Genomic DNA, 21,855 nt, shown 5'->3' with positions numbered 1-21,855 from the left:
GTCAGACAGTCCAAAGGAAGAGAATAATATCCTAAAACAGATGTGGGAATGTAAAAATATTTAAAATACAATTTGCTTTGTATTATGTGGCAAAAGGGAAGAATTACTCTATAAATAGTGCTAGATAAATTGGCTAGATATTTGCAGGGAAATCTAGAGTTAGGTCCTCATTTTTTTTTTTTTTTGCCATTTAACAAAATCCTAGGTGAATTTTTTCAGTTAAATTCAAAGAAAATACAAACCATAAAAATATATGACAGGGTAGTTATCAAATTGGGAGAGGAATTTCTAAGCTTAAAAGCAATGGTGGAGGGGTACCTGCGTGGCTCAGTCAGTTAAGCGTCTGACTCTTGATTTTGGCTCAGATCATGATCTCAGGGTCCTGGGATCGAGCCCCGAGTTGGACTCCATGCTGAGTAGGAGAGTCTTGAGGATTCTCTCTCTCTCCCTCTCCCTTTACCCCCCAGCCCTGACTCACCTGCTCTCTCACTCTCTCTCTCTCAAATAAATAAATAAATTTGACACAGAGAGAGAGCGAGCACACAAGCAGGGGGAGGGACAGACGGAGAAGGAGAAGCAGATTCCCTGCCGAGCAGGGAGCCCAACTCGGGTCTGATCCCAGGACCCTGGGGTTATGACCTGAGCTAAAGGCAAACACTTAACCCACTGAGCCACCCAGGTGCCCCTTCCTTTCGCTTCTTATAGGTATGTGTTTACGGGTATACGTCAACAATATCCATCTTCTCTTTCTTTTCCATTAAAAATATCTCTCTACAGATTGCTAGAGGTTAATTTTAGAGTTTAGTCATTAGGCAACAGAATATTCAGTGGATTTTGAGGGGTGATTAACATAGCCACCGTGGTGTACACAGTGATTGTTGGGCTCCTACAGAGTTGTTGCATTGTTGTCTGGCATTCCGGAGTGTGTAGACATTATATGGAAAGCTGAGTGGTCAAAGGGGTGGGTCATGCTCTTTATCCATTAATTTCCTTTTAGCCCCAAATCCACCCTTTTTGCCTTACTCTGTAATAACGAAATGGATTTTTGTAAATGTTTCTCATTTGCCAGCCAGCCTGGTGTTAAACATTGTCAGAGGAGGGTTCTGGAAGGACACTGGAGGAGGAAGGGGTTTTCTCTTCCTGGTTCTGGTATGGCTCACTCTCCTAGAGTGTGCTTTGCCTCCAACCTGTTCCCTGCGTGGTCTCTCTAGTGCTAAGTTCCTGCAGGGTACAGCTTCCTCTGGGATTTGGTGACTGCCTGCCTTCTCCAGTACGCAATTCAGGCAACTGTGGTATGTCTGGGATCCCCAGATAGCGTGGGACTGTGCCCCAACCCAGATCGCTGCTCCCACATCCTGCCTTCCGTCCTGGAATCCCAGAGCCACCTGTAAGTATGTTGGACTCCTCCAGAACACTGCCGCCGCTCCAGATCCTGGTTCGAGCTGTGCCCAGCCACCAGCAGCTGTTCCGGCACCTGACGAGCTCCAAGGCTCACTGAGGACTCTGTGAGGATTGAGGACTCGACTTCTGTGTAGACGGTCTTCCCTGGGACCCTAGAGACTTCCAGCAAGCCCCACGTAGGAAGCACGGCAGCATCTTCACCATCCGGTGAGTCAAAGCTGTGCCCTCTCTGAAGAGTCTTTTCCTTTAAACTCTTTAACATATTTATAAGCGCTCTTAAAGTTTGTATCTGCTAATTCAAACATCTGGATCATCACGGGGTCTGCTTCTATGGCCCATTTTACCTCTGGCTAAGGGTCACATTTTCCTGCGTAGTGTATATAATACTTGTCTATAGTAGATGTCGTGGATACGACATAATTGAAAATATAGATTTTGTCATCTTCCTTTGAAGAGTACTGAATTTTATTTTGGTGGGTAGTTACTATACTGGCAGATCAGCTTGTGCCTATTGTAGATTAATTTTAGGTTTTATTGGGAAGGGTCTAGAATCACTCATACGCTAGAGTAGCCTTACTCTTAAGGCATGTCTTTAATTCTTGGGTTGTTTAATGAGGCCTTCACACCCTGGCTGATTTGAACTCTGATGTCTCCCAGGGCTGTGTGACCTCCAGTCCCTGCTTTCTGCCGTGCGCCATGGAGTCTTGCCCTGCTCATGTGCTGTTAGTATTCAAAGACTTAAGAGTGTCCCTCTGCAGATTTCTGGGGCACCCCGTCTGCACAGTGCCCTCTTCTCTGGTCCTCTGTCCCACAGACTCCTGCTCCCCGAGCTAGCCTCAACTCTGGTTTCATTTCTTCCATCTCATGCACCTTCTCTATTCTGTTTGGGCTTCCCTTCCCTCTGCTGCAGTTTGGAAAGTGTTCCCAGGGAGAGAAAACAGAGCGAATGTAGAGGTCAGCACGCTGGTGTCTTTCTCTCAAGGGTCAGAGCCCTGAAGTGTCTACTGTACGCTGTAGTTTATGATAGAAGGATATGTCTGCCACCAGTTTCAGTGATGGCTGGACCCAAAACTCTTGAGGTTTTCATTTCACCAATTAAATATTTTATTTCTAGAAATTCTATCTGGTAAGTGTATCTGTTTAATCCCAATGGTTTTTTTTTTTTAATAGTTTTTGTAATTCCATAGTTTGTTTCATACATAGCTCTGATTTGCTGTCTATTAATTCTCACTCATAGTGGCTGGTTTTATCTAGATTTGGTAGTCGCTAAGAGGTTATGCTTGACTGTAATCTAAGAGAGTCTTGTTGGATGGTTTCTTCTGCTTCAGCCAGTGTGTTTCTCTGTGTGTGTGTGTACACTTGTCTCAGGACCCTTCAGGACCTTCTTGAAGATTTTAGCTCAGAGGAGGGGGTCTCGGATTCAGGTTCTCCTCCTGACTGCTATTTCAAGGTTCAGTCTGCTCAGATCCTGTCAGTAGAGAACTCTGGCCTCAGGGCAATCCTACCCTTTCACAAAACCTGCAGGCCCCCCATTATGCTAGTTTCAAGCCCCTGTGAACTCTGTTGCTCCGGCCTGGGATCCTTACCTATGTTCCTGGTTATTTCTAGCAAGTACAATTCAGGCTGCAAGCTACCTAATCTTCACCTTGGCTCCCTGAGGCTCAGCTCGTGGATTTTTAAAAATTTCTTTTTACCTCTTTTTTTTTTTTTTTTCCTTTTTGAAGGGAGAAACCCCTGGAGACTAGAAATGCTTGTGTGTGTTGGGTATTTGGTGGTCTAGCTATTGTGGAAGAGAAGTTTACCTCTGACCTAAAATCTCAAGTATTGGGGAGCAACAACACATGCATTAATTTTATAATCAGGAAAATAACAAAGAGGTCAACAAATATCTGTATCTGAATTACTAATGTACATATTTATGTGGTAAATAATCACTGAGAAATTGAGTTCTTAGTATAACCTGGTACTTTCGTGTTGCCTAATTTATTTCTCAAGGCCAAATACTAGCTAAAGGATACTTTCTGTAGACTGAATCTTTGTAAGTTTTAGAAAAACATATTTAAGTTGACAAACGAAGACTGACATTTGGCTATGCTTTAATAGGCTGAACACCAAGCAAATCTTTTTTCCTTTATTTGTTCATTTTGCAATAAGTCTTGACATCATCTTCTCCTCTTTCTTAAATTTGCTTACTTAGCAGGGCACAATGCAGTTTTGATGTGCAATCTGATTTCAAAAGAATCTTTGAGACAGCTAATCTCTGTACACTCACTGTAATAAAATATTACAGCACAAACGGTACATAAGATACTCACTTTCTTGAGAACCTCTTAGCACCAAAGAGCAATGACATAAAACAGTATAGATTTTCAGTGTTTTTTTGGTAGATTTTCCAGCTTGAATCGTTAACTCTTATAACACCTAGAGCTTGCAAAGAGTAAAGCATTATATGCCATAGACTGCAAGTATGTTTATTGTCTTTCATTCCTAAACTCATTTTATCTTCAGTTTAAAATCTACGAGTAGACTAATCTGCTTACCTTCAAGCTGCTTGCTTCATCCTTGAAAATATGGGTTTGAAAGTGCCATACTGGGGGCGCATGGGTGGCTCAGTCATTAAGCATCTGCCTTCGGCTCGGGTCATGGTCCCAGGGTCCTGGGATCGAGCCCCACATTGGGCTCCCTGCTCCGTGGGAAGCCTGCTTCTCCCTCTCCCACTCCCCCTGCTTGTGTTCCCTCTCTCGCTGTGTCTCTATCTGTCAAAGAAATAAATAAAATCTTAAAAAAAAAAAAAGGAAGTGCCATACTGAATTAGACTAATAAGTTCAGTTGTCTCTTATGGTAAACATCACCAAAATATGTTTTGTGAGAGTATGGCTGCTGTCTTCCATTTTTTTTTTTAAGATTTTATTTATTTGACAGAGAGAGACACAGTGAGAGAGGGAACCAAAGCAGGGGGAGTGGGAGAGGGAGAAGCAGGCTTCCCCTGCGCAGGGAGCGCGATGGGGGGCTCGATCCTAAGACCCTGGGATCATGATCTGAGCCAAAGGCAGACGCTTAATGACTGAGCCACCCAGGCGCCCCTGTCTTCCATCTTTTTTAATCATACTGATTTATTTCCACCACCATTCCTTTATCAATTAATCCCTTTGCCATCCCTGCCATCCAAGCTGAAATCATGTGATGTTCCATAAATTCACAATCACCATTACATTTTTTTTTAAACCATCTCTGTCCACTTCAAGAAGTAACCTAACTCTGGATTTGGTGAATAAATCCACCCAGCACCTGGTTTTTTCCAACTTTTTCTGGACTGAGATCCTAAGTTTTAAAAACGTGCTTTTCTTAAAAACAAAAAACAAAAAACACGGTAAAAACACCCAAACAGCCCAATAACAGCTCATTAAATATATGAGCTTATGGTCCCCTTCATTAAATAGACCTATGGCCCCATCCCCACGGGTGACCGAGTTCAGTTCCGTATGGGTACTTCCAGATATATTCTAAGTATGGAGGTTAAATATGTTGTTTGGGACACAACTTTTTCCACTCCCTCCTGAAACCATCCAAAATGACAGAAAAGCATCGCTTTCTTTCTCAGGGACAAGAGAGTACAGGCACAAAATTTTCAAATCTCAGGAACAGATGGTAATTACCAAAGAGAACTTAAATGCCTGCAACAGAGCGACACCCTCAAAGAGGCCGATTCACCCTGCAGAGTTCCCAAAAGGCTTAAGAATGGAAGGATCCAGATACCTCTGAAGCTGGCACTGTAAATAAGATTTACTGAAATTCTGTTTATAAAGCCTTTAGATCTCAAGCTCCCTCCTGAACCAACACCATCCCCTCCCCCACCCCTCCACCCCCCTTTCCCCCGCCCAGCAGCAGAAGTTCTGCATCAGGACCAGAAAACAACCATTGTAGATGGAGTGAGAGCCCCGGGAGGCATTTCTAAAATTATGATTAAAAACTTACTATTACCTGATGTGTTGGAATGTATTAACAATATATGTTTAGTTCTGGAGATGAGTCTGGGGTTGAATTTGTGACGGGTAGGTACATGAGAATTACACAAAAAATTAAGCAAGCTGAAAAGGTGAAAATTTTAACTCTAGGGAAAGTAAGAAGATGTGTAAGAAAGGAAAGATAGTAACTGATGATGCTGTAATAATTGATTTCACTAAAGTTATGTTCTAACTATACGAAAAGGATGGGGAAGGGGAAATGTCCGTCTTGGAGGGGGATTGCATAAGACAGCCAAACCCCCATCTTCCTTTGTAGGAAGTCAACAGTCAGTAATCTAAAAAATTAAATCAATCAGTAAGTATCTGTGTAACATATTATCCTGAAATAGGAAGGCAGAGCCCAAGATTAGAAAGTGGCATTGCCTCTGAAAGCAGAAGTGAGGGTTGAGGGGAAGAGAGATGCTGGTTTTTATTTTAACCCTCTAGAGCTCTTTGACTTTCAGAAATATATACATATAACTTTGATAAAGATACATTAAAATACAATTCTAGGCAATGAAAGTGTGTTTTGAACAGAAACAGCATATTGTAGATTCTTCTGTACCTTGCTGTGCTCCTATAAAAATACCTTGCCAATCATTTCAGATCAGCACGATAAGCAGACTTCATTCTTTTTCATAGTTACATGCAGTGTCATTTTTGTAGCTAGATTTGTTGGCATGCAGATTTATGAATATATGTATTGGGATATTACAATCCCAGAAGTAAAATTCTAGGTCAGAACTTGGAGCTATTTCTAGATATTGCCCTCCAAAGGTGCTGCACCCAAATGTATGGCCTCACCAGTAATTGCCATGCACGCTTAACCAACACTGTGTTCCAAACCACTCCATCTCTTCAGTCTGATATGGGAAAGGAATGGGAATCAATTGTCATTGATTTAACTTGCATGTCTTTAAATTTATTTTTCTAAAAACTGTCTATTCAATCCCAATTTATTTCTTTTATTTATTTGACAGAGAGAGGAGGGAGAGAGAGATGGCACAAGCAGGGGGAGAAGAAGGCTTCCCGCTGAGCAGGGAGCCCAATGCGGGGCTCGATCCCAGGACCCTGGGATCGTGACCTGAGCCGAAGGCAGATGCTTAACCGCTTAATCGACTGAGCCACCCAGGTGCCTCTATTCCATCCAGGTTTAAAAAATCTTTCCTCACTCAGATCCCTTCTCCATTCTCTTCTTACTTTCTCTATCCTGTTTCCCATAATTGCTTGTCCTTCTCTTCCTTTACAACACTGGATTAAATTTATCTTTTCCAGAAAACTTTCATAATAATGTTTTCATTTCCTCTCAGCGTTGTATATTTATGTGCCTATAGTCACAATTATAGGTATATTCCTCAGTTTTTAAGATGTCTGCCAAAAATACTGATTGTGATCTAATGGTAATTATAAAGATATAGAGAATTATATCTTTGCATTGGTTTTCATCATACAGTATTTCACAGAATATAAGATGTGATTGATTGCAGGACACAAAGTAAAAATGCTGTCAATTAAAAGAAAAAACCACAATGCTTTCTTATCACTTAGAATTTTTATTTTAACATTAGAGAATATTATACAATTCATATTTTTACAGCCTATGGGAGTAAAAGCACTATGTAAAATGTTAACATACAGCTATAAAACAGTAGGAGTTGTCTTAGTAAAATGATGCCTACCAAGTACTAACATTAGTAAAACAGGGTCTGCTGCAGTGTTGGTTTAATTACTTTAAGACATTTAAACAATCAGTACTGAAAAACAGAACTGATATTCCATTCAGTCACGTGAAGCTCTGACTCTAACTCTCTATGAATTCCTATCATACAGTTTGAGAAGCTTATGGCTCTGTGGTTTATTTACACTTACTAAAATACCGATGAGATTAATCTCACTGGCATGTATTGCTATACCAGAGGGTCTAATATCTAAGATCAATGTTGGTTTGGTTATCAACAAAAATTTTCAAAGTTCGGAGGTGACGTTTCTCAGAAAGACATTAGTCCACAGATACACATACAAAGTACTACGTTTCTCTATTTAAGGGCAGGTATATTCATTTTGAGATAATACAAGAATGTACAACAGGTTGCTTTACCATTGTATTTTATAATAAGAACAATAAACTAGGACTTAAATTAAATGAATTTCTCAATATGAAATGATTCTGAGAAATAGCATAAACCTTTTAACATGTAGACTTTCTGTAGAGAGTATGATACTAAAATTTACGTATAGCTTCATGTTCCCACAGAATAATTTGTAGAAGGAAGTAACTGAGAGTAACAGCATACATGTATTTAGTCTGTTACTATTTTCAAAGCATTAAAATTTTTTTAATCAATGTAAACAATAATCCAGTGAGAGATTTTCACCTCCCATCTTATAGATGATAAAGGTCAACAGTGATAAGACAGAGGGAATCACTGTAATTACTCTTTCTCATTTTAATTTATCAGAATATTTTATTTATTCCCATTTTAATATTATGCTGCAGCCTTACAGAGGAATATTCATTTATACTGAAAAGCAAAAAAGACTGCGTATATAGTATGCCTTTGGAGAGTGAGAGAATTATAAAGAATTTTAATGAGCTAATTCATTTTTAAATCTCTATTTAAAGAACTGTTCTCAATAGCAATTTCTCCATGTAGGCAAGATAATAAAACTTAAATATAAAAGTAAATTGCATTTCTCAATTATCCTGGATAGCAAATAATTAATATTGAGAACACCCAGTGTAAGGTAAAATAGACTTTGGGCATGTTAAATGAGTGGGCTGGCACTTTCATTTAGTCAATCAATTGAATCAACCTTCAAAGCAGGTGAAATTAAATTATTATACTATATGGAATCTTCAAATCTATGAATCATATATTTCTATAGCAATATAAGAAATAATACCAGATAAAGAATGTAAAAAGTTTAACAAATACATAGTCAATGCTAATAGTAACATCTTCTTGGAAATAACATTACTTTTATAAATAGGCTGAGGCAGAACTATCAATTTCACATTAATAACTCACAAAACTCACAAAAACAAAGTCAGTATTTCCCATTTTCATATGCAAAAGCAAGATAATAGCTAGAGTATGTACAATTTACATTAAATACATCTTAGAAAAGAAGATAAATGAACTTATCTTCCACATATAATATATATTAACTTAAATTCATTCTTTTATTTTTGCACAGTATCCTTTTATAAACTACACTTTTTAACTGAAGAGACTTCCATTAAGTACTATCAAATTATTTTCTCCATGTGAAAGTCTACTTTTGTTTCTCACTAGAAAGCTTTTCTTTTCTCTTTAAGTCATATTGTTTTGAAATAATGAATTACACTTAAATTATTCATTATTACTGGCTGTCTGGCATGTGGTCCTTTCACAAGAAACAAAATATTAACTTCTACCAAATATATACATCGCTCTTCTAAACCATTTCATATTTGCGTTTTATAGCACTCGCGGACTAACGATGTGCAATAGGTCACAAAGCTGCAGGAGACTATTCTGACTAGTGGTATGAACGTACGCTGTCTGTGGACAGGAGGAGAAGCGTGTCCAGGACCAGAACGGCAAGGATGGTGACGGCTGCCAAAAATGCTACTCTTTCCACCAGCGAGATGGGACTTTTTTGAGGAAAGAAAATATCTACATTTTACATTTCTTTACTGTATACATAAAAGAATAACAGACATTCTGATGACTTTGGTAAATGAGCAAAAACTTTTTAAAAACTTTATATGCTTCACACAATATATGTTAAGTACTTTTAAACGTTAAAAGTACAATGTAAACCATCACAGTATATTATACAGTAGCTTAATTTCTATTTGTTTTTCAAAATTATTTTAATGTAATTAAAAACCTGGTAATAATGGGGATTTTTCAACAATTCTAAAGGCCCTAAAATAAATCTCAAGGAATATTCATTTTCTGAAAATAAGTTCACAGTCCAAAACCAAAGAAAATATGTTGTTGCTGTTAATTTTTAAGGGATCTAGATTCCAGGAGTCATACATTATTTTGAAATGAGGCAATTTCTAATAAATAAATAAATAAATTTAAATACATTCTTATATAGTCATTGGAAGTATCTATATACTTCTGAAGGGAATGAAAAAGTACAGAGGTTCAGTAAATCAAGGCAAAAGCTCAACTTGATAACACATAACATGTATAGTTAGTGAGAAGATGCATTTTAAGTGTCTTATGTTCAAGAATTCTGTCAAGAAAAATCATAATTAGCATTTCATCTTTTCCTTCATTTCTACATGTTCTGATCTCAGACCTGCTTCCATTCTCTGAAATTTGTGCTTCTTGCATCGTTGTGTAGATAATAATCCTTAAAACTTTGCTTTGGAAGTACCTAATTAAAAAAAAAAAAAAAAAAAAATATATATATATATGTAAGCAATATTTATTTAGGATGAAACCAAGAGTAATGGCATTAATCAACTATTATTATGATATTAATGTGAAACAGTAAGGCACATAATGAAAACACTCGATAGAAAATATAAGATTCAAAGACTTAACTAAAACTTTAACTTAAAAGTTGAGTATTTTGTTTAGTAACTTGTCTAATCTTTGGTATTGTAAAGGTCTAAAAGAAATGTTGTTTTTGTCTCTTGGGCTATGTACTACTACATGGTTGGGAATACTACCTAAATGAACAAATGATAGGGTTCTACTTTTTTTTAATGTTAGTTTAAATTCTTAAAGGGAGTATAAAGCTCCTTCAAATAGAGACAAAGAAGACCTGACTTCTTTTGTTCACTCAACAGTTACCACCTTAGATAGATAAATAAGCCTACTTGCCTCTAAACATTTTAGATCCAACATGAGTTTCCCAAATGAGTTCCATAAAAACAGATCTGAAAGCTTTGCAAAATAGCTGATACTTGGTTTTCTCTTAGAGAGACAAATAAATAGTGGCATATTAAGATCTGATAAGTTCTAAGGGGGAAGAAACCTACTGAACCATGCTTATTATAGTATTTCTCAAGCTTATTTGACCAAGCAGCTTTTTTGTTTTTTAGAATAATACACATTGATATCCTATGGAACCACTTTGGGAAATACTGCTATAGACAAATACAAACGTTTCAAGCTCAAGAGAAATAGCAAGAAATATACATATTTGCAAGCATTCATTGTCCAGACCTAACTAATCAGAACCCACAATCAACCAACATTTAATAGCTACAATAGGCTTTTACAAGAAAAAAGGAAAGGCAAACCTCTCATTCTGGAGATGAGCAGCAAATATGAGTTATTTCTTTGGGTTGACACAAAATCAATGAATCTCCTGCATCTTTCTCAATTACTGCATTCTATGGTGATAGTTTAGTAACTAAGATGGCTTTGCAATCAGACAGAATGAGGCTCAGATCCTAGTGGGCCATTGACTAGCAAGTTATCTTGGATAATTACTCACTACGTCTTTGTTTTCCCTGGTGTTAAGTGGGACATCTATCTCTGACTCTACATGTGGAACACCTCGTACAGGGCCAGGCACCTAAAATAACTCTAAAAAGTTACCTGCTGTTATTGCAGCCGATGTTTGGACATGATCTTACAAAACAGTAACTAATATTCCTTAGATGCTAATGGTCCTAGATGATGAAAATCCTGCTTGGAGTCATTATACTGTATCTGCTCAGATATAAAACTGTAGGTTTAACAGAAAATTTTTCTTTCGAGACACTCCAAGAGAATTCCAGTCAGATGAGTATTTATTCTAGTTCATTTTTGCATCACAGCTTAATAGTAGCAAACCAATGCTTTGTTGTAATGACTAATTCTTAAATTAAATTACTGGTCTAAAATCATTAGAAGAATAATTTGTAAATTGAATTAGTGGCCTAAAAATAAAAAATAAGTTTTAAGTCTATTTCTGTCAGCGATTTCCTAAATGTCATCATAGAAAAATAGATTATGACCCTTCCTTTGTTACTGAACAAATTTAGACAGAGACGCTAACATACTTATCTGCTATGAAGTTCCTTCTTTAGACAGGATTTGAAAGTGGGATACTTCTGCACTGTTTTATAACCCTGTAGAACAGAGGATTAAAAAGTAAGCAAATGTAAATAAAATGTTATGGGGACACAGGTATGCAATAAATACATAAAGCAAAAATAAAAACACATAAAATTTGAGAGAGAAATACAGTGTCAGAGGCTTCTAGCATAGTTTATATTTTAATTCGATCTTGCTACTCTAAAATTTTTGAGGAAAAATAGGTGATTTTCAACGTATATCCATCCTTTCAGGTTATTTGTGCCATCAGTCTCCAATGTTAACAAGTGACCGCTAGGTGGCAGTTAAGTACACAGTATCTGTACCAACACTCTGGATTTTTAAAAAATAATTAAAGATCTTTAAAAACGTTTCAGATGAATCTTGATTTTTTTGGGGGGTATATATAACTTTTTATCTTTTTAGATGTATAATACTTAGGGGTATTCTTACCAAAGAGAGAAGGCTGAACATTCTAGCTGTTACTAGAAAAATTTTTTCTTTTTCCATTTGTGGCACATCCACAAATATGTTAAATGTGTAAACATTTGTTGACTTACACTATATTTCATAACTTAAAACGTATTTCTGAGGAAAAAAAATCAGTAGTTTTCAGTATAAGGCGTTAACAGGAAAAAAAAAAACAGTTCAATAGACAAAATTTTTTTTACCTTGTTCTCCATTTAAAGTACTGAAGATGCAGTGACTTAAGAGTCTCGAATTGCTTAGTGGAAATCTGCATCGTGCAAAATGAGAATCATGCTATTTCTTTGTATAGTACCAAGTCTGAATTGCCTGTGTGCTGACTGAATTAATCAAAAAATATTTGGCAACATTTCTCCCCACAAACTGAGATGGAGACATTAAATTAATTGAATATGAAAATAAGTTACTGAAATTCAAACTGATTTATATTTTTAAAAAGCATTAACTTTTATCTATCACCTTAAAGTGTTTTGGAAAATAAGTATGACCTTATGTTTTTTCTTTTCAAATATAACATTTCACATTTATATCCTTAAAAATTTATATACATTGTTTTTGAAACTTGGGGTTTTTTCCTTCTTCAGGTTTTAAAAAGGGTATCAATAGGCTTCAAATGTATTGGTTTACCCGGAATCCTCTATGGAGTCTGTCTTTCATAATTCCAATAAATTCTTTATAACTTAATTGATCATCTTTGTCAACGTCAAAAATCTTGAAGACAGTGTTCACTAAATGTGGTGAGAGTTTGAGGCCGGTGGCTACATAGACGGCACGCTTGAATTCATCTAAACGTCACAGAAAAGAAGTAAACAGTTAACACTATTTTTATAATGTGCTAATTGCTAGAAAGGTTATAAAAGAAGTTTTTCTAAACATGGGTCATGACCTTAGGTAACACATGACTCCTCATTAGTCATGCTATCTTTCAGGGAACAGAAAATGTTTGTGGTTTGAATTAAAAGGACCAAGAAGTAGCTGTATCTTAGGTTAATAATGTATTCATAGTCAGTGGATGTTTCATGAGCACCTACTATCAGTGACAGACACTTTAGAAATTAAGATGAATACGTTATCAAGAAACTTACAGTTCAGATGGGCAACGAGACACCTGCCCAAATAACCTAACACAGGACCACACAGATATTAACAAAGTGTATGAGAACTTGGACATGAGTGATTACTTCTGTCTGTAGTGTGGAGTCGTAGGGAAAGGAGAGGGAAGAGCAGTGATTAGGAAAGGCTGCGATTTGTATGTGAGCTGAGCCCTGACAGATGGATGGGGTCAGCTTGTGGAACTGAAGAGTTTCCATACCAGGTATGTTGCAGAAGAGGTCTATGTCTTAGAAAGATTATTCTGTGAGTTGTCTAGGAAACATCAGAGAGGAAACGAGAGATATACTTATTCCTAGCACCTGCAAGAACACACTTTTGATTTCCTTCATTTCCAGTTACAAAAAGTATAAAAGAGCAACTTTCCATTCTGAACCAGGTAAGCAGATACTGACTTGTTTTTCTTCTCAAGGTTGACTAGTGGGTTTATCATGGCAGTAAATGCTGGTCTGTGAAGGCTGGGCTCCCAAAGTTTTGGTTTGAAAACATTAAGGTAGGTTGAGTTGAGAGGATGCCTTATTTGAACATCTGCACTAGACAAAGGGTGAAATATGAATAATTTTCAGGTTTCTCTAACTCAGTGAATACATGAATGCAGCTAAGTGAGGGATTCAATATCTACATTTTTGGGAGAGAGATAATTTATTAGCACTTAGGGCTCACAGTTTGGCTTTTCCCCAGAGCTTGGGAATAACAAGACTGTCCTCTGAGATTTAAACTTGGGAATTAGCATTTACTAGATTATGGCAGACACAGGTAAAATTACTTCAAAGACATAAATAGAAAGTCCTCATGTGGCAAGAATATTAAAAAAGGATATGGCCCATGAAGGAAGGGAAAGTGGTCACAGCCGCAGAATCCTAGAAAAACGACTGGACTTGTTAGTCTGTCTACAGGGCAAGAATGAGCTGGTCCTGAGGATGACAGCATTCTGAATTCTGTGACAGCTGTATTTCTTTGTAAATTAATGCAAAATCAACATTCAATTTTATATATTATTCATAAAACTCGATTGAGGTAAGTCCACAGCAGAGGGGGCTTTGGCGGCAACATTCAGGTTTCTGAGTCAGCAGAGATTGAGGGTAAAATCGGAAATATAAATATCATCCTGTGATGACGTTTGGGCATGGCCAGTTGGCTCTTCTATAGGTAGACACGTATCCCTCCATGTTACCAGCGGCCATGAGGTTTCTTCCTCTTTGGATCTTTACAAGCATTGTTACCTCTTCCCCATAATATGAAATGAAGGCCAGTAATAAGTTTAATGGAAAAATTTAGCAAACTTCCCTAAACTCTGCTTAGGGAAAATAGATTTCCCATTGAAGCATACACCACACTTTCAGGCAATTTGATGGCCAATATGAAATGTCTCATTAATTTGTTGTCAAAGTTCCTAGAAACAACACATGATTATTATTCTTTTTAATTTTTGAAAGACGATTACTTACCTTGCCCTATAGAACGACTTGCAAAATTATACATATTCAAGGCTATTGCAAAGTCTTCCAAGTTGTTCAAAAACTGGAAAAATGACCTGAATTCATCAAATGTGATGCCCTATATTAAGAGAATATATGTAAATATATTTAGTTTTGCCAAATTTATTACAATAAATATCCATACTTACTAGAAATAAATAGATTAAGCATTGCAATGTATCTTGTGAGTAAACATTTCCAGGGCACGTTCTGAAGCCTCCTTTCTCCAAATTAAATGTAAAATTCACTCAGATTAATTTCCACTGCATGCGGTTGCTATCATTAGCAATGCTAGGTGAAAATATTTTTAAAACACTCATTATCAGCACAGTGTTTCAAAAAATGATACAATAAAAATGAATAAAAAAGTTTCAATTGTGATAACTTTGTATTTCAGGCCTAAATTTTTTAAACCCTGAAAGTAACTATGATTAAGAAAAAAAAAAAAAGTAAGGGGAAGACAACCCCTAAAACACCAGTTTCTCCTGTACATGTATTCCTTAAATGTAACTTAGCATTAGGTAGGTCATCAACATCTGTAATAATGACAATGCAAAAGCCAACATGCTGAGCAAGCCCAAAGCAGTGTACTTTTACTTATTTCTGTCGTGATTAACACTGCCAGGATAGCAGGAGGAAGTATGGTGAGGGCACACTTACAGTTCTGGGCCCAACACCAGGGCTTGGTGAAGGACCATGGGAAGGCTTCTAGGATGTCATTTACATAAATTGCAATTATTGCTACTGCTACTAGTTCAATTAAACAGGAACATTATTTAAAATAAGCACAATGTATCTTAGATAATACCAATTTGGACACGAAGAGCTACATTTAATTATTGTGTTCTCAGCAAAATCGACATAATTGAGAAAGTAAAGGGAAAAAGAGCAGAGGGCTAAGAGCTGGGGCTTAACAATTTCACACTTTAATGTAGAAGTAAAAGGAAAGGGAAACCAACAAGGCAGCATTGGAAAGCCAGGGAAAGAACCAGAAGAGTCTAATATAAGCCAATACTGATTAATACTGATTAAATGATTATCAAAATAATATGCATTACCAATTTATTATCAAAATAATAGTACTAATTTTTGGCATACATTATTTCCACTTCACTTGCAACGCCTTTTTACTTACAAGGAGAATTCTCACTGTCTTTTCTCTTCACAATTTTCTCTCTTTTCTAATATTCATTTACAGACACTCCAACCCTGGATTCTGCTTCGTGACCCAATCCCGCCTGCCATGTTTTCCAGGGAGGGCTGTTTGAATCAATTAGGGGGACTGAGCCAGAAGGGGTTTGTCTTGATATGGAGAGCTTGTTGCTAGGAAACTGGTCACTGTTCTGGTTCTGTATCAGTTTATGCTGCCACCAGCTGCCACAGCAATTTTTAAGCAAAGTATAAACAAAAATGTCAATACTTTTACGGAACCTAAGATTAAAAAGCAAATCAAGGAATGACAGAATAGAATGTTCACCATCTGAATCTTTAGATTTTTCAAAACAGTGTTCTCCTGTTTGGAAAAGACAAGTCAAATTCAAAACCATACAGTAATTCTTCCATGTAGATTAAACTCTTTGTGTTTGGAAATACGGAACTGTAAACTGAAAAATAGGGCATTCATCTTGACGGAGATAATTTAAAGCAATCCACTCTTAACAGCAGTGAGGGAACAACGTGTCAGAGAGAGGGAGGATGGTCATTTCTTCCTCCTCTCCACCCTCACCACCAGAATCACTTTTGTTAATGGAACATTTGGATTTGAATGAAATGTGTCCTAATTGCTAGAAGTGGAGTGAAAAGAAGTAACTTACATTTTAACAAAAACAAAATGATGGTAATAACTGAAAAATTTAAAGCATCAAAAAGACATGAAACTGAGAGTTCAAAAATAAACCCAAATACCTATGATAGACTTGATTTTCAGTAAGAGTCCCGAGGCCATTTATTGGAGAAAGAACATCTTTCTTTTTAACAAACGGTGCTGGACAATTGTATAAACACATGTAAACGAAAGGTGTTGAACTTCTATTTCACTCCATATACAAAAATTAACTCAAAACGGATCAAAGACCTAAACCTAATAGGTAAAACTGTAAAAATCTTATAAAAACCAGAAATGAAAATTTCATGACCTTGGAATTGGGACAATGGTTTCTTCCCTCCTTTTTTTTTTTTTTAACATTAATATATTGTTTATTTTCAAAGTGGAAGGGATGCTGTATCTCCTACTTGGTAATGGTTTCTTAAATATGACACCCAAAGTATAAGCAACAAAATTAAAAATAGATAAATGAGACTTTGTCAGAAGTAAACATTTTTGCGTATTAAAGGATACTATCAAGGAAAGTAAAAAGCCCACAGAATGGGAGAAAATATTTGCAAATCATGTATCTAATAAGATTCTAGTATCCAGAACATCTAAAGAACTTTTAAAAACCAGTAACATAAAGACAACATGATGAAAACATGGACAAAAGACTTGAATAGACATTTCTCCAAAGAAAATATACAAATGGGGGCGCCTGGGTGGCTCAGTTGGTTAGGCGACTGCCTTCGGCTCAGGTCACGATCCTGGAGTCCCGGGATCGAGTCCCACATCGGGCTCCCTGCTCGGCAGGGAGTCTGCTTCTCCCTCTGACCCTCCTCCCTCTCATGCTCTCTGTCTCTCATTCTCTCTCTCGCAAATAAATAAAATCTTAAAAAAAAAAAAAAAAAAAAGAAAATATACAAATGGCCAACAGGTACAAGAGCAGATGCTCAACATCATTATTCACCAGGGAAATGCAAGTCGCAACCACAATGATCCCCCTTCACATCCACTAGGAGGACTCAAAATAAAAAGGCAGGCAGTAACAAGTGTTACTGTGGAGAAAAGGTAGAGAAAATAGAAACTTCATTCATTACTAATGGATTAATATAGTTACTCTGGAAAGCAGCTTGGTAGTTCTTTAAAGTGTTAAAAATTAAGGATGCTTTGTGACCCAGCTATTTACTCTGAAGTATATATCTAGTTCTCTGACAATTCAAAACATATGTCCACATGAAAAAATGCAGACAAATGCTCATAACAGCATTATTTAAATAGTCCAACTGGAAACAACTCACCAACTGACAAACAGAGCAAGTGTGGTATATCCAAATGATAAAGTATTATGTGGCAATAAAAGGGAATGAAGTGCTGATATTTGCTAAAATATTGATGAACTCTGAAAAAGTTACGCTAAGTTAAAGAAGCCAGACACAAAGGCTCACAAATTGTATGATTCCACTTACATGAAATATCCATTATAGACAAATCCACAGAAACAGAAAGTGGATCAGTGGTTGCTGTGGGCTGAGGGGAAGTGGAATGGGTTATGGGATTTCTGTGTAAGATGATGAAAAAGTTCTGGGACTAGCACTAGTGATGGTTGTATAACATTGTGAACATAATTAATACCACCACATTTTACTCTTTAAAATGGTTAAAATGGTAGATTTTATGTTATGTGTATTTTACAATAAAAATGTACATATACTACTGAAATATGTCATTCAGGATGGGAAAAAGCACTTGGATTGAACTGTGTGGCAAGGCGTAAGTGAACACAACTGAGATAGTTGGTAAGACATAATTCAGTACAAAGACAAACTAGAACATGCGGTAGATCTCAAACTGCTACTGTAATCACACTGGGGGTTCGGGCTGCTACCACGCCCTGTCTGCAGCCCTGAGGCTGCTCCCAATGTGTGCACTTGTTTATCTTCGGTGGAGGTGCGTAAGCCTGAAGTAATTCTTAGGAGACCAGGGTAGGGGGCCTAAAGAATCAATCCCTCCACTGAAACAACCATCAGCTGGGAAAGACTGACAGAATCAACTTTCTTGAAACTCTGGAATCGAATCCGAAGTTTATAGCAAGGAGGGGACTGAGTAATAAAGAGAAGGGTGGTTGAAATTCAGTGTGAGCCTTGTGGTGTCTCTGTCCACCGAACTACCATTTTCATCTTCCAGTGTTGTGGCAGCAGCTTTGGGGCTGGTGGCTAATGTTCCTGGTGCGGCTGCCTGGTGCCAGAGGGCTAATATGGGCCTTGTTATTAACATGGTGTGGTATGGGATTTGGTTTGTCTGGTGGTTCCTTGAGGGACTAGTGCAGAGGCTGACTTTTGATTTGCCCCCTCGGTCTTGGACTGGTTTGGCTTTCATGGTGATAGCGACAACTATCGAAAGATATAAGGACATGCACACTCTGTGCCTGTTTGAGGCAAGGGATGACAGATGGGACAAGCGGCAGAGAGAATCTAAAAACCTGGCAAAGAGAAGGCTGAGGAGAATGGTTATTGGAACAGGGGCTCAAAGGGCCATTGTAAATACATGGGAAATTAAACAGGCCCAGGAGTTGACACATGCTTTGAAAAGACCTGAGTGGATGTTAGGTAACTACCTCTGGCAGATCTGTGGGCTTTGTGGAAATAGGAGATCAAGGCAAAGGAAGAGGCTTAGGTAGCCTGGCTTAGTGTTGAAGGAATGCTCCAGCTCAGAGCTGAACTGCAAAGAGAGTACTATATGTATTTTTTTCTTCCTGGCTCTAGGCATTTAAGGAAATCTCTGTCAGTTCTCTGGCTAATTACAAAGATAACAGAACAGTCTTCAGTGACTGCACATGACAAGAAATACAGTCTTTTCCATTTGTTTAGTGACTTTTCAAGCTACCCTGCAAATGGGTAACTGCAGGGGAGAGTCTGGTTTTTCAGAGTTAGCAAAGCATAATATTCAAAATGCTTAGCTTTTGGGACGCCTGGGTGGCTCAGTCGGTTAAGCGTCTGCCTTCGGCTCAGGTCATGATCCCAGGGTCCTGGGATCGAATCCCGCATCGGGCTCCCTGCTCCGCGGGGAGCCTGCTTCTCCCTCTCCCACTCCCCCTGCTTGTGTTCCCTCTCTCGCTGTCTGTCAAATAAGTAAATAAAACTAAAAAAAAAAAAAAAGAAAGAAAGAAACCATGAGGCCAAAGTGAGTAGGATAGTTCAAGGGCTAAAAGAAAAGAATCTGACAACCAAGAATTCTATAGGTGGCAAAGCCATTCTCAGATGGTATGTGGTGGAACTGTCCTTCAAAAATGAAGAAAGGAAGACATTCTCAGATAAACAGCAGCCAGTGCAGCTCATTACTAGCAGATCTGTCCCACAAGAAATGCTAAAGGGAATCATTAAAGCTGAAAAGAAAGAAAACCAGGCTCTCACTGAAAGCTGTATGAAGAAATGAAGAATTCCATTTAAGGTAAAGCTAATGGTAATTATACAGAGAGCATTTCACACCCACTAGGATGGCTATTACTTACTTGAATATATATATATCATATATATTCATCCATGGACAGATGAATGGATAAACAGTATACGTACAATAGAATATTATTCAGCCACAACAAGGAATGAAGTACTGATACAAGTTACAACATACATGAACCTCAAAAATATAATGAAAGAAGCCAAACATATAAGGTCACATATTGCATGATTTTATTGATATAAAATAGACTAAGTAAATCCATTGAAACAGAAATCAGACAATAGTTCCTAGAGGCTGGGGAGAAATGCTTAATAAGAATAGGGTTTCTTTTTGGTGTCACAAAAATGTTTTGGAAATAAAGATGGTGTTTCTATTGTGTCCATACTAAATGCCACGTGAATTGCTCAGTTTAAGACAGTTTATGTTACATGATGTTTACCTCAATAAAATACACAGAAACAAAAGACTAGAATGAGAAAAAGATTAACTTGAAAAATCCATCTTAGTCATTAGAAGACATTATCAGCCAAATAAAAACAACCATTCAGAAAATACGGTCTTACAAGAGCCTCAAGAGTAAATTAATTTGTTCTCAACGCAAAATGCATGCTCATCTCATAAACTGAGTATGCTACTAGTTATATTGTTCAAATTATATAGGTAACTGATCTAAATGACAACTAGATAACTTTTAAAATATAAACAACTTTAAAAGGCTGAGGGAAATGTACCATTTTGGAATAAGCAGAAAATTCAAACTTGGAAGTTTACTGGCTGAATGACCTGAAGTAAATCACTTAAATCTTGCTGAATAATAGTTTCCTCAAAGCTTAATAATGAATTTTACTACTTTCCTGTTAATATTTACATTACATAGTTATTAGGAGAAGCCCTCTTCCCTTCTACAGTCTCTACCTACATTCTCTCCTAGGTAAGTTCATCTGGTCCCATGGCATTTACAATTTTTAAAAATTATTTTATACGGCACTGTATTCATCTGTTCAAAATTCAAAAGGGACAAAAGCGTGTACAATGCAAAATCTCCCTCCCTCTCACCCTTGTTCCTTAGCCACGCAGTTCCTTTCCTTGGAGGAACCACTGTCTCTAATTATGTGGGTCCTTCCAGAATTAGCATAGGCTATCTTTTTAAACAAACGGTAGTATACTGTACACTGTTTACAGTTATTGTTTGAAATTGTGCTCTTTTTCACTTGTGTCTTGGAGATCGTTCTACTGGGGTATATAAAGAATCTTCTTTGTTTTTTTCGGGAATACCTTTTCCATTCTATAGATACATCATAATTTATTTACTGATTTACTGAAAGACATTTAGATAGTTTCCAATCTTTTGCTATTACAAACAACACTCTAATAAATAACCTTGTATATCTGCCGTTTCACATGCGTGAATATATCTGCAGGTAAAAGTCACAAAAACAGAAAAGCTTTAAGTTCTACTTCCATTCAATAGGGGTTCAAGGTACTGGGATATAGGAGTGAATAAAAAAAGATAAAATACCACCATTACATTCTAGTTGGGGACACAGACAACAAATAATTAAAAAACAAGTTCTATTGTTTATCCAGATAAATAATGAAAAATAAAAACTAAACCTATATTATATTATACTCTAATATAGTATGTTAGAAGATGATAATGCTATGGAATAAAAACAGATAAGGGAAGAGGACTAGGGAACGCCAAGGGAGAGGGTTATAGTTTTTATAATAGATTATTACTTACATAATAGCTTATATGTTATTATAAATAGGTGATTATTTATCCATTAGATTGGAGGGTAGGCCTCATTGAGAAATGACACAGTAAGCCATGTGGATATCTAGGACAAGAGCATTCTGGGCGGAGAAAAGAACCCATACAAAAGCCCCGAGACAGAAGACTGCCTGGTGCTGAGAAGCAGTAAAGCTGTCAGTGTGACTGGAGCAGAGGGGGCGGGGGGGGGGGGGGGGGGGGGGGGGGGGGGGGGGACGGGAAGAGATGAGGGAACAGCTTGCTGGGCCTTGTACGCCACCGTAAGAATTTCAGCTCTTTCTTTGAGTACAATGGTAAGTTC

The 21,855-nt window shown here is 37.3% G+C and overlaps 1 protein-coding gene across 4 annotated transcripts in view; it reads right to left on the bottom strand.

Annotated features, from left to right (window-relative positions):
* Positions 1-6,946: 6,946 nt before the first annotated feature.
* MICU3 (mitochondrial calcium uptake family member 3) overlaps positions 6,947-21,855 on the bottom strand; it is a 103,617-nt gene continuing 88,708 nt past the window's right edge. For all 4 annotated transcript variants that reach the window (XM_032413518.1, XM_032413521.1, XM_032413519.1 and 1 more), the window contains 4 exons: positions 14,482-14,590; positions 12,551-12,708; positions 11,404-11,472; positions 6,947-9,782 (listed from right to left, as the gene is read on the bottom strand). In XM_032413518.1, coding sequence (XP_032269409.1) covers positions 11,404-11,472; positions 12,551-12,708; positions 14,482-14,590 — 336 coding nt within the window. In that variant the 3' untranslated portion in view covers positions 6,947-9,782. The remainder of the gene's footprint in view (positions 9,783-11,403; positions 11,473-12,550; positions 12,709-14,481; positions 14,591-21,855) is intronic.

This window comes from Phoca vitulina, unplaced genomic scaffold (genome assembly GCF_004348235.1).
Source record: "Phoca vitulina isolate PV1807 unplaced genomic scaffold, GSC_HSeal_1.0 scaffold15, whole genome shotgun sequence".
NCBI classification, from domain to species: Eukaryota; Metazoa; Chordata; class Mammalia; order Carnivora; family Phocidae; genus Phoca; species Phoca vitulina.
Note: the sequence above shows the minus strand (reverse complement) of the source record. Positions and strands in the feature narration are given on the sequence as shown.